The sequence below is a fragment of the Bombus terrestris genome, chromosome 2 (assembly GCF_910591885.1).
Source record: "Bombus terrestris chromosome 2, iyBomTerr1.2, whole genome shotgun sequence".
NCBI classification, from domain to species: Eukaryota; Metazoa; Arthropoda; class Insecta; order Hymenoptera; family Apidae; genus Bombus; species Bombus terrestris.
Genome location: NC_063270.1, coordinates 7,815,490 through 7,828,001, shown reverse-complemented (window position 1 = coordinate 7,828,001; position 12,512 = coordinate 7,815,490). Strand labels below are relative to the sequence as shown.

At 33.8% G+C, this 12,512-nt stretch overlaps 4 protein-coding genes across 6 annotated transcripts in view; 1 reads left to right on the top strand and 3 right to left on the bottom strand.

Moving 5' to 3' along the window:
• Positions 1-12,512, bottom strand: part of LOC100642797 (radial spoke head 10 homolog B) — a 70,826-nt gene that overhangs the window by 2,981 nt on the left and 55,333 nt on the right. For both annotated transcript variants that reach the window (XM_048411779.1, XM_048411786.1), the window contains exons 4-6: positions 1,564-1,882; positions 980-1,155; positions 94-294 (exon numbers count right to left, since the gene is read on the bottom strand). In XM_048411779.1, coding sequence (XP_048267736.1) covers positions 94-294; positions 980-1,155; positions 1,564-1,614 — 428 coding nt within the window. In that variant the 5' untranslated portion in view covers positions 1,615-1,882. The remainder of the gene's footprint in view (positions 1-93; positions 295-979; positions 1,156-1,563; positions 1,883-12,512) is intronic.
• On the top strand, positions 1,876-6,365 carry LOC105666646. Of its 2 annotated transcripts, XM_048411819.1 has the most exons (3): positions 1,876-3,063; positions 4,252-4,470; positions 5,387-6,365. In XM_048411819.1, exons 2-3 carry the CDS (start codon positions 4,256-4,258, stop codon positions 5,745-5,747), a joined length of 576 nt encoding a protein of 191 aa, XP_048267776.1. In that variant the 5' UTR covers positions 1,876-3,063; positions 4,252-4,255; the 3' UTR covers positions 5,748-6,365. The 2 variants fall into 2 exon arrangements, with proteins under 2 accessions (XP_048267776.1, XP_020723993.2); XM_020868334.2 differs by lacking the exon at positions 1,876-3,063 and having other exon boundaries at positions 4,196-4,470.
• Positions 6,561-10,388, bottom strand: LOC105666645. Its single transcript, XM_012318083.3, has 6 exons — positions 8,400-10,388; positions 7,925-8,331; positions 7,754-7,853; positions 7,596-7,697; positions 7,047-7,202; positions 6,561-6,626 (listed from the first exon to the last, which is right to left on the bottom strand). The coding sequence occupies exons 1-6, from the start codon at positions 8,691-8,693 to the stop codon at positions 6,561-6,563; spliced, it is 1,125 nt and encodes a 374-aa protein (XP_012173473.1). The 5' UTR covers positions 8,694-10,388.
• LOC110119869 lies at positions 10,391-11,424 on the bottom strand (the record flags this gene model as incomplete). The annotated part of the gene is given in 2 exon segments (XM_020866516.2): positions 10,391-10,569; positions 11,299-11,424. Coding segments are annotated over 2 exon segments (297 nt in total), but the record flags the coding sequence as incomplete, so codon positions are not given.

Below are 12,512 nucleotides of genomic sequence, written 5' to 3'. Positions count from 1 at the left end.
TAAATAAATCTAACATATGTATTTTAACCACTCCTCCAACGTAACTATATTTCTTTCATTCATCGTTATAAAACCATAGAGACCAAAACAAACCCGTGCATTGCACCGCATTTCCATTCCCCACGATAGAGACTCCCATTGGGCCAAACCATGGTTCCGATACCATCACGAACTCCGTTCTTCCATTGACCCACGTAACGGCCACCGCTTGGATAAATTCGTAATCCAATCCCGTTCATTTTGTTCATTACCCAATCACCGTCGTATGAACCATTGTCAGAGTAACGGGAATAACTTTTTTAACAAGTACATTTACAAAAAACTGATTATTTACAAAAAAACTTGTATCGCAGTGAATAACTATATGATAACGACACGTTTTGCCAATAATTATATTATCAGAGAATAAAATCGTCGTCAACAGATTGCGTACCGAAGAAGAACACGTCTGTCTTTATATAGCAAAAATGTTGCCTTACTAAGCAAGATACTTAAAGATGGTAACAAGTGGCAACAATCCCATGTGCACGCAGCTCAGTAAATCACGCGTTCAAAATGATACCGTCAAGAGGACGCGTCGAAATCGAATGTTTCTCGTCGAAAGACGAAAATTAAATTGAAAAATAAGCTTCTATCGACATCTTTGCATATGAATTTTCGCGTTTGTTTCGGTGTATAGAATTACTCCACAATGGTAATTTACGTACAATTCTAACACTTTTATAACAACCTGAACATATATCTAATAATAATAGCCACACCGACAACTAACACATCCTAAGACATAAATCGAATTAATCGAGTTTTTGTTTTACTAGTAGATTTGTAAAGGACGTAAGTTTTACGTGTTAAAAAACGTTTCATCGTATTACATAATTATGTCTGCGATATTTTAATAATCATCGATTTTACATCGGTGTAGAAACGGTCTTTCTCTGGTTTGTGAAAATATTTCACCTGTACTTTGTTACGTACTTACCCTTTCCCATGTCTTTGACCCATATGCCATTGACCGGTATACATGTAACGATTTTCTCCATCCACCATAATTCCTCTACCATGTCGGTAGCCGTTCGAAAAATCACCTTCGTACCAACAAACATTGTTCCATTCTAATAGACCTTTGCCATGCATAAGGTTCTGTTCGAATTCTCCCTATGAAACCACACAACTTTCAATAATAACGAAAAGTGAGGAAAAGTTATTTATTTTATCGTTTCTACTTATGTTGGGGCAAAATTTAAATAAATCATATATATATATAATTATTTATTATATTAATAATAATATTATTAATATATTAAATTTTGCGATTAATTTATATATATATAAATTAATCGTATATTATGATTAATAACTAGAGTAATTGGTAACCAAGTGCAAGGTTTTTTGTAAAATATGTACAATCGCTTTTGCCATTGATGTAATGTTTAATGCATAAGAAGCATATTTACCGCAAAAAATGATGACTGTATGTATTGCATATATGAATTCCATTAACGACTCGTATCGCTGAAATTTATATACTTGTATCGTAATAATAGGAAATTTGAAAATTCTTACTTTATACCGAGCACCGTTAGACCATTTGTATACGCCTTCACCTTCCATCATTTTTCTACTAATACGACCGCTGTACGTATTGTTACTAATAAATCTTATATTTGCAAATTCATCGGGCAGTGATAATTTCCAAGACGAAACGAAGCTTGATTTATTTGTATCGTTATTAAATTCTTCGGAATTATTGTCGCTTTCTTTCGATTCATTTACATCTTCGTAATCTTGTCTTTCACCTATATCTTCGTCATCGTTGGACGAGTTTCTCGAATCATCGACCAATATCTTCGTAGGCTTTTTTCTTAAATACGTGCCATCCCACCTATATTAAACAATGAACGTTAAATAACAAACATCGAGAAATTGACATTTTTAACGCGTATTTTACTCGGCTGTTAAACGTAATAAACAGGGAAAATTGTACGTATGTAGAATTTTAAATCGTAACAGTTCATAAAGGTATCAAAGAGAGTTGATAGAAATATCAAAATTTCAGTAAAAATTTAAACGAAATTGAACGAAAATAAAAACGATTACTCTTTCACAAAATACTGCAAAGTGTCATTATAAAGAAGAAAAATGAATTCTTCTTTAGCGCTATATTTACGACGTTTGTCAGCGAGAATATCTTCGAAAGGTAATTCCTCTACTATTTCGCTTTCTTTTTCTTCCATCTCTTCCACTTCTCCTTCGTTCTCGCCATACGATTCCAGAGAAATAACCTTCTTCCGACATTTCTCTGATATCACTTCTTTTAGCGTACTATTCATCTTTTTTATATGTTTCCGAGTAAACTCGCAATAATCTATACTTTCGCTAAAGTTATTTAAGAGTAATATTCAATTCTGCGGTAAAATTTTAATAATTTACATCCACGTATATCGTAGAATCTAAGAAACGTGAAGATATCAGAGATTCGACAGACGTTATTTTACGCAACAAGAAGATGTTTTACGCGATGTTCTTGAAATGTTTTTGAAATGTTTTTGAAAATAATTGACGCTAGATTCTGATTAACTTTCGATTAATCACGTTATCCCGTAGGATGAAATATCAAGAAAAATAACAAATATTCAAGTTGCCTAACTGAAAAGAAGAATAAATGTTGACGAAAGGGAAACTGAATGTAAGATTATACGATAAGATTAAGATGTTACGAAGTTTGTATTCGCACAAAACTTCATGTTTAATTTATTTATGTTTGATTTTATTCGACAAAAATAGATATTATCTCAGTCCTTTTCTTTACATTTCGTTAAATTTATTTCCGCAAGTTCCTTCCATTACCTATATACGTATAATAGCCTGTTACAATGGCGTATAAATTAAAATCAATACTATTGTACATATTTATTTTTGTATACAAAGTGTTATAAATACAGACAATATACTGGTTGAATCGTAGGTCGTCCTTCCAACCTGTGAAGATGAATTTAAAGATTTTGAACCGATTGTTTTTCATACTCCTGCTATTTACAATACCAAAGTAAAGGTTCATGATTGGTAAGGATATTTCATTATTTATTTATATAAATATGCACAGAAATAAAAATAATATTTTATTGTTATTCGATACACGTGTAATGAATATTTATACCAGTGTGATAAATTTTGGGGAAATGTCTGTCGTTCGTTTAATTTTTAATCGATTCGAAGCTTCGAAAAAGATTTTTGGTCGATCCTTCCGATATAAATACTTTATCCATATATTATCTATATGTATTATTTATGTAAAAATGTTAAATTTCACTAATTTTATTATCTTTTATTATTTTATTAGTTTATATCTTCAACCATCTATTCCTAACTTTTATCCGAATATTATATTCTGAAATATTTTATGCGCATTATTTTATATACTTTCAAAACTTTGCCATGACATGTAACTTCCTGTATAAGATATATTTTTTAAATTGCAATATGATACAGAAGTTTGCATCGTATATACTCCTAGCGTTTGTTACTCCTTGTGTTCGATAGTATTCCCTATGTTGTCAAACTGTAACAAGGAAAACGAAGAAGGGTGAACTGTTTCCGCCTTCTATTGTGCGTAGCAACGCACTTTCGTCACTATAGTCACTACAGTCACTATAGTCAATATAGATCGTCAAACCACTCAAACTGCAACAGCTTTCAATTGTGCGTGTACTTTTCTTTCTACGTAGCACGAAATAAATAAAGTCTTGAATATTACGATGCAAAGTGGTAAATGGAGAAAAGGACATACAAATTGACCATTAAACATACTAATTATTACTTATTTTTACCGTAGTAAATTATCAAGCTAAATATCATCTTCCATAATGTAAGTATTACTTTTTCCGAAACTTTTAGCCAAGAAGACATAATTAATAATATTTACACGTATATGTATGTATATATATATGTGAATACGCGTGTAATGCTATTATATAACGTGTTAGGTATATTTTTTAAACATGCTTTTACGCTTTAGGAAGATGAAATTCTCAAAAACATTTATTTCGTTTGTCGTGTTTAATAGTCCAGCTATATTCAATCCACCTATATTTATTTGTTATTTATTATCCGGTTCCTTTCCCCGCCTTATTTTCCCGTTTTGCTCAAACTTTCGATCTTACACGTACACAGTTGACTCATGTATATACATATGAGAAGTCGATACGTCGTTATTTGTAGACTTTGATAAAACTTAAAATTTGCTATTTACAGGCAAATGCATACGTTGGCTGAACCCAGAGATAACAAAGACATATTTCCACCGAAAGGGAATCTTCATAAATCATCGTATGAAAGACTAGGACCAGAACCTGCTTGTACAGGAATTACGGAAACACACGCGATGTTGTCTCAAATAGAATTAAAAGACTCGTATAAACCAATTTATCCGCAACGTACTCTACTTCATATCAAGTCACTTGCATCGTTAGAGTATGTATTCGTGAAATAATTTTTTATTCGATATTAAAGAATAGTAAAAATAGATGATTCCATTTAATGTGAAACGATGATTATTATTATGGCAATTGTTTCAAAACTATAATCATAGTTACCTTTTATAGCGAGTGGAGTATTATGAAAAATATGACGCGTATTGTGTATAGGTTTGTTGTTAGTAGCACCAAAATATGAATAGAACAATCTCTCGTAAGAAAGTTTTAAATATAGAGTAAAATGTTTACGAAGGAAATTGAAAAGAATGGAACAAATACTATAGTTATTGTATATTGTACATTAAGAAACTAGGTTTGAGTATAGAATTAAAGCGTTTAGTTTTCATGTACATTTATATAAGAACGCAATACTGTTTGCAAATGTTATCCATACGGTAAATAAGGAAATTTTTTATAGAAATAAAATTCCCACGTACCACCCTTGACGAATTTTGCGTAATTTTCATCTTTCGAATGACGACAGGAATCTTCTTCGAGGAAAATTCAATCGTAATGATATTTGTCCACGCAGCGTTGGATGGATAAGCAGAATTTCATTTTAGCCAGATGCACGGACATTCGTCCAATTTACAAAGATATTTTTCTTCAAAACAAAGTATCCGAAATCTCCGAAACAAATTTTTGTACAAATTTTATTTTAGACTTACATTTTATTAAATATCTACTACTGGTAAAGAGAATACTATAGAAGAAATCACTTTATATACTTATGACCCGATGAATCAGCATATATTGACAGTTTAGAAAAATAATATCGCGTAATATCACAAAATAATACCAATAATAAATAATAATACAATAATATATCAATTATATCATACAAGTATAATGTTACACGTTTGTAAAAAATATATGTATGATATTTCTTATGACATGTGAAAAATATATCGCAGGCCCGAAGAAAAACAAGAGACATTGACGGATATCGTGTACGATGCCGATGAAGCTCGTAACATGGATTATCGAACAACAACGAAAATTCATTACAGATCACCCCATCCCATGAAACGAAGAACGTTACCGCCGCCACCGCCACCACCACCGGAACCATGGCTCTTAAATCGACGGACTATCGGATATAGTCTGGAAGAATTAGAAAAGCGAAACGGGACGTACACGTTTTTAGATGACAATATGGAGCTTCATAAACAAATAGCTGATTTAAAATCAAGAAGATACAAACCGCGTACGTTTCAAGACAGTCAGCCTTCCGAACACATCAATGTGTCTAATATAAAAGACTGTAAGGATTGAAAATTGGAATGTACAAAAATAACCGAGAATATATTTTATCGAATTCATCGAAAGAAATGAATTATTATTGTCGTTAGAGAGTATGCTGATAAAGTGTTATTGTGACTCTGTTATTGTGACTTGCTCGTTAAAGAGTTTTCTACGTAATATGAAACATGAACATCCACGCGTGTTAAGATGTGGAGAATAGAAAGGATACAATATGGAAATCTACTCGTAATAATAATAATAATAATAATAATATTAATAATAATAATAATATTAATAATAATAATAACAACAACAACAACAAAGGATTATCCAAGTAAACGAAGGAATTTGTGTTGCATTCCTGTTGGATTCGTGTTACATTAGCGATAAAAGCATCTAGTCAGTTTGCAGGTTCGGGCGCATATTTGCAAACATGAAACTAAAAATTATAAATTAAGAGGGCCAGGAAGTGTATAGAGAAATTGTAGAGTGGCAAATACAGTATAGATGGAAAAGTAAAGTTAGTTTCGTTTTATTTTGATTCAATTACAAATGCGTACGGACCTAAGAATTCAACCAATACTACCGATAAAACAAAAGCTGGTGGTTACATTATACGAAACAACTATGATAAATCGGATAATTACAAATAATGCAACTATTATAATTATATTGTACTATCGTATTAAAAATAAATCACAGCTTGATAGGAACTTGTTTCCTATAATACTGTAGTGGTTACAGAGCTCATTCTGCAATTGTGATTTTAATCGCGACTACCACGATGAAAGCATCGTTTTGTAATATAAGATTAAAATAGTGTCCATATTTTTTTATTCGCATTTATTCTGCATTATCTTCGATCACCACACGCAAAGCAGTGAAGATGGAGAAAGTATTGGACAGATACTGAAATATTATCAGCTTGTTAATCATATGTCATCTCTGATTAATTCGTTGATTACAATTAAAGAGATTGCAGCTATATCCCCGTTTTATGGTAATTTGAATAAAAGAAAAATATATAATATGGATCTATATGGACACTATATTCATAGTTAAGTGATATTGATAATCTTGCAAACAGAACATTAGACAGAATATCATTTACACTTTGGCAATGAGGCTGCATCGCGATCAACCGAAAATGCGAACAGTGTCTTAAAAGTAAAATTAACAATTTGAAAGATTGCAATCACATTTACCGTTGCATGTAACTGAACAACTTCAAATATGGCATTTGATTTATTTGAAAAATTTTTGTCAAATTTAGCTGTAGAACTTTATTTGTTCTATTGCAACAAGTACTAGTCGATATGTGGTCCTTACCGAACAATAATAACGCAAAGAAAGTTCTGGTATTATGCAACTGACAGAGAGAGTTACTGGCTCTTGATATACCAGCACGATCGACAAATTTTTTTGCACTTCCAACGTCTGTTTATACCATATCGTGTCATATGCGCTTCGTGAAACATTTATGCTCTATGACATACGAGGGATTAGTTGTATCTAAGGGAGCATTGTTCATAGATTGCGCGAGAAAAGAGGTGGTAATATGAATCTACTATTACCTACTTATTACCACGGGTTGAACATTCGGGTTGTAATATTAAACGAAACAGATTATTATTTCTGAAATTATGTCCGATATCTCGTTGCAACGACAGCAAGCAATTATAATTTACAACACGTCGTTGTTCATTTACCTTTTTAACGTCTGCATCGTCAATCGCTAGCAATTATGAAAGCAATACTCGCCTGTTAAATATCTTTTTGCACATCGAAACGTTTCATAAATATAGTCAGAATTTCATCAATAAAAGTGGTCATATTACTACCTCTTTCCTTACACCTAAACAATAGAACCTGGTTTACCATATCTTTCATGTAATCGGCCGACCACGCGTATACATAAATCTCCGTAAGTACAGTGAGGCATAGAGTTACGAACTGTATTTTTACCATTGGCGGTACATCCTAGATGTAAACTATTTAGTGAATTCGTCGCACAAAATATTACAAGCTTCACTTACCACGAGCAATATAATGCCACATAAAGTTAGAGCAGACGTGCTTACTGCTATAGCGTAAAGCACTATGAAACGAAGATTATCCACCACTTCTTTTGCGTATCTAGAAAAAAAGAACTCGCGATAAACCTGAATGCTTCGTTTCGTTCACGCGTTGTAAAATCTCACTCTTACCTTCTCAAATGTAATTGTTTCTCAACGCAAACGATCAGCGTACTAACGTCTGACGTCTTTTTTAATTCCATGGCCAAACACTGGAATCTCGCGGCGGTAAACCAAAGCAGAAGCGACCCAAACATGCTTAAGCATATATGTGCTGCGCATTGATAGCTGAGGATAGACTGTTGCGTGTAGATGATAACGTACACTGGCGTATAATTAACGCGAAATGGATATTCCGCTTCGCTTGGGAAGGATAGCGGCAAGGCTGCAGGTCCTATCGAAAAGGCAGTCGCGGTCAAGTAAATACATACCATAGAACTTGCATAAAAGACGCTGCATCGCGCGATATGCTTGGAAAAAATTTCCATTTCGTATTCTCGCGCTTGTTTAACGCAGATTATCATTTCCTCGACTACGTGCTGTAACCCGTTGTTAAAGCGCGTATCTTTTTCAATCAAACGTAAAGTGGAAGTGAATAAAAACTTACTTGCAGGGAATCGTGATTGATGAAACATATAACAGTCTGAACCACAATTTGACTTACAATCATAAACAGACAGATACATTCAGAAACAATGATTATATCGTCTAGATGCAGATAAATCGAATATAGCAGCGGCGGGAGCAGCATGCAAGCGCTAATAACGCTACTGATCTGTAAAATTTTGTGAACCAAAGTCCGCGTTCCGCTGCTATTGATAGGAAGCGGCCAACAGAAAGACAAAGCTACGCTAAACCAAACGATGTCGATCGCTTTCTCCGGCGTTGTTCGTTTCGGCATAATTTCAAGAGACTGCGTACCTTATACGAACGAAATAGAGTTTAATAAAATTCAACGGAAGGATATTCGTTCAGTTCAAAACATTGCTACGTCGCGTCGAAAACAACTGGCCGTTTGTGCACCTTTGAATCCGTATGAAATTATCTTGTACACACGAACAGTTTAATAAATCATATTCGGCGTTATACTTGCGGACAAGGTTGTTGATTTCGTTGCTGGTTTCTTGCACTGCTGGTTGATTCAACGATGACAATTATTGTTTGCATTATACATGGAGGCCGGTTGCGGTAAGGGGCAAACAGGTGCAGGGGGAGGCGATCTCACGCAACAGAGTTAGCGTTCGTGGATATGACGTGTAATAAAACGGTCTGGAACTGGTAGGAAATCACATACTTCTGGATACGATAAGTTAGATATTCAGTTAGTTATAGGAGAGTTTACTCGCGCCACTTACAAAAGGCGATACTTATGAAATAACTGGAAAGGTAGAGAACGTGATAATTTATAGGATCTTTAGCGATACGCGTTTCTTCCAAGACTGACAGACTCTCTTACGCCGTTATTTATGTATCACATATACGGATATTTCGAGTTTAGCCAGACGTTTAGTCTTATGTTTGAACCTGAAAGGACTATTGTGAACAGAGATTTATGAAAAGATGGGAACAGCGATGTACATACGTATATGTGAAAAACAAGATATGTAAATGATTTTTCACGTCGAAATTCAAGGGGAAAGATGGGATCTAACAGTGGAAAACTTATTATTCATTGACATTTGACAAGAAGATCGTCGACAAGAAGAATCACATCGCTGTGATTGCGTAGCGCAAAGATGAAACCATTTGTCTCAAGGTATTGGATAGTGATATATCGGAGAATCGTCCGGCAAGGACTTGGATTTTTTATAAGAAATAGCAGGGACGGTACACTGCTGGACCAAATTGTTCAAATACCCATACAATTGCAAATGGCTGAGGTGTGTGCCGCGTCATTCGTTCGTCACAGTCCTCTTACCAGGAGCCACACGCAGTCCAACGATAAATACCCAAATCTGTCACAAATTGTTTGGGAATTGAACGGCGCTAAGGTAACCGATCATACGCCAAAAATGGATCGTCGCTAGCTAACATGTAAAAGTGATTTGGGGGACAAATTATGGTGAACATTTCTCGCAATAAATTTCTCCTTGACGATAAGGCATCTCCACACTAAAGCGAAATGATTCGTGAAGTAATGAAACGATCTTTATACTGTATTTAGTGTAAGAGCAGTTAAGGTACGTTATACTTTCAGAATAATAATGGTATATTATCTACAACTAAAATGTGTATCGAATCATTTTAAAGGATAAAAGTAGATAGATGTTACGAAGACTTTCATCGACGACGGCGGTATTAAATTATTTTTTTAATTAAAATCATTGTCATCATCTTATCATTGTCTCATGATTAATAATTAATACACGAGAAGAAGAACGTAATTATTAGAAAATTAAAACGTAATTACGCTTGTTATTATAATACTACATGTTAACTCATTGTGTTTTTTCCCCAATTAACTCAATGAGAAGAAGAAGGCAGAAGAAAGGGCAGAATGCGTATTTGCAATGTAAAATACATTTCATCTAGTATTGCGACGATGATAGTGGAACGACGCCACACGATTGGAATTATCATCTCAAAATTATTAGTATCATCGGTAGTTAATCGTACCTCTTGCCAAATTGCATATAACCATAATCTTTGAATTGTTCCCTTTTCCCGAATTTTATATGACCATAATCGTCAAACTGTTGTCGTTTACTTACGAAATCTACGAAATCATCATGGTCGACAAGCAGATTTTCTATATTATACTTTCTATATTATATTTTCTATATATTATATAGTTCTTGACACAATTCAAACAAAAGTGTTTTTCGAGTTGTCGCTATGAGGAAGTTCATCACACCTTTGTAACTTAATAAGTTGAAAATTATCGATTTTGTTTTTCTTTGTTCCCTTCGTGATTTCTCACATTTTTGACAAACTTGATATTTTTGAGTCGTGCCACTTTCGAAGTAAGGGCGCGATATGTGTAGCTTTCAAGTCGTATGTTACGTTAAAGCGAAGTAAAAAAGTTCAAAGATTGTCGTAGAAAAAGAGATACAATCTCTAGACTGTATTTCTATATTTTCTAAAATGACATTAACACGTTTCGTGTCACGGCTACCATACGGTCTCTCGTACACATTCAACTTTCAATTGGAACCATGTATTAACGTTTTCAACGTCTGTAAAAAAAATTGCTAACATATACTATCGACGGTGTACCATTTATGTACTTGGGCTGAAAGAAAATGACAAAGTGGCATGGAATATATTGATCGTCCGCCACGTACATCCATCGGTGCCCATGCCAGTGTATTACATCGAAGAAGAATTTACAACTAATTTAAAATTCATTTTAGGAAAAGGTTATTATCCTATTATGTATTATCCTATTATATTATTATGTATTTATTTTATTCGTATCCGAATTAATCTTTATAAAGCTATTTACATACAACTTCCATATGATATTCAATATTATTATATATAATATTTTTAATTAAACATATAACAAATTGAGTAAACTTTATACCCACTCTTGTAGCAAGTTCGGTGTCTGTTTCATATTTGGCATAAAATAACCAAATGACCGGCATCATGCAAATTAGAGCAAAAGTTATATTTATATCTAGAAAACGTTAGAGTTCGATCGATTAAAATGTTCAATCAAAATTATTACGATACGTTACGATTAAATACGATTAATATTCCGAACGACTGTCACGTAACAAAATTATATTATTGAACGCAAGCACATAGGATTAACAGTTCACGTTACCGCAAGGACAGATGGGCCGAGATTAGCTGTTCTTCACCTGTATGATAGAGGTCCGAAAATCGGCGGAAGAGTTTGCACGTGGCTTTTTATACAACAACCACTCCATCATCCTCGGTATCCCGGGGCAACGTTGAGGGACTATTTGAATTTTAATTCACGTATCTGTGATTTGATAAAGAATTTTCTTGACCGCGTAGACATCTCCTGTGTCGAACGTTCAATATTCCACGGCGGTATCCGAAGATTGGCAGTTGGAATAACCGTATTACCGTTTTACCATCTTGACTTTTCTCTCTGTTGAACAGTGTAGGTCGTTTCATCTAGCCCTTAACTCGAACTTAGTAACTAAGTGAAACTGTGAATAACGCTGTACATTACGTTTGCCGCTTTTAACGAGCTTCCGCATAACGTACAACAATTTTCGTTTTATTGAATTTTCAATCATTCACATTAATCCACGATAAAGCGAAGGTATATAAAAATATAGTATAGGAATGCGAAGATACGAAACACGATTGCGTGCAAATAAAAAGATATATGCGTGTGCTTTTGAATGTAGCTGACCAATTCATAAGAAGATCCGTTTCCCTTGATAACCGAGTCGATGAATTGCGAGACGATGATTCAATTTGCTTTACGATATTGTTAATTGCGTACCTCCGGTAAATTTTATAGATTCGTAAGAGTTTTCAATTTTCAATTTTCCATTTTTCCATTTTTCTATTCTGTCCTATTGGATTATTGTAATTAAATAAATGTTAACGATATCAAGATTCACGAGGACTTGAACAAAGCGATGTGTGGTGCCTTTACACGTATATGGACGACATCTTTTCGTGAAATATTATCACTGCTGATATTACATGCAAAGTGATATTAAACGCACTTACCTTGTGAAATCGTTTACATACGCGATTGTTTCTCATGTTAAATATACGTGTAATAAGG

Bases quoted from the DNA above. Each gene is read 5' to 3' on its own strand.
- LOC105666646 (XM_048411819.1), top strand. From the start codon at position 4,256: ATGCATACGTTGGCTGAACCCAGAGATAACAAAGACATATTTCCACCG. The intron at 4,471-5,386 runs GTATGTATTCGT...AATATATCGCAG, and splicing joins AAGTCACTTGCATCGTTAGA to GCCCGAAGAAAAACAAGAGA.
- LOC105666645 (XM_012318083.3), bottom strand. From the start codon at position 8,693: ATGCCGAAACGAACAACGCCGGAGAAAGCGATCGACATCGTTTGGTTT. The intron at 8,332-8,399 runs GTAAGTTTTTAT...AACGGGTTACAG, and splicing joins TCAATCACGATTCCCTGCAA to CACGTAGTCGAGGAAATGAT. The intron at 7,854-7,924 runs GTAAGAGTGAGA...CTTTTTTTCTAG, and splicing joins AAACAATTACATTTGAGAAG to ATACGCAAAAGAAGTGGTGG.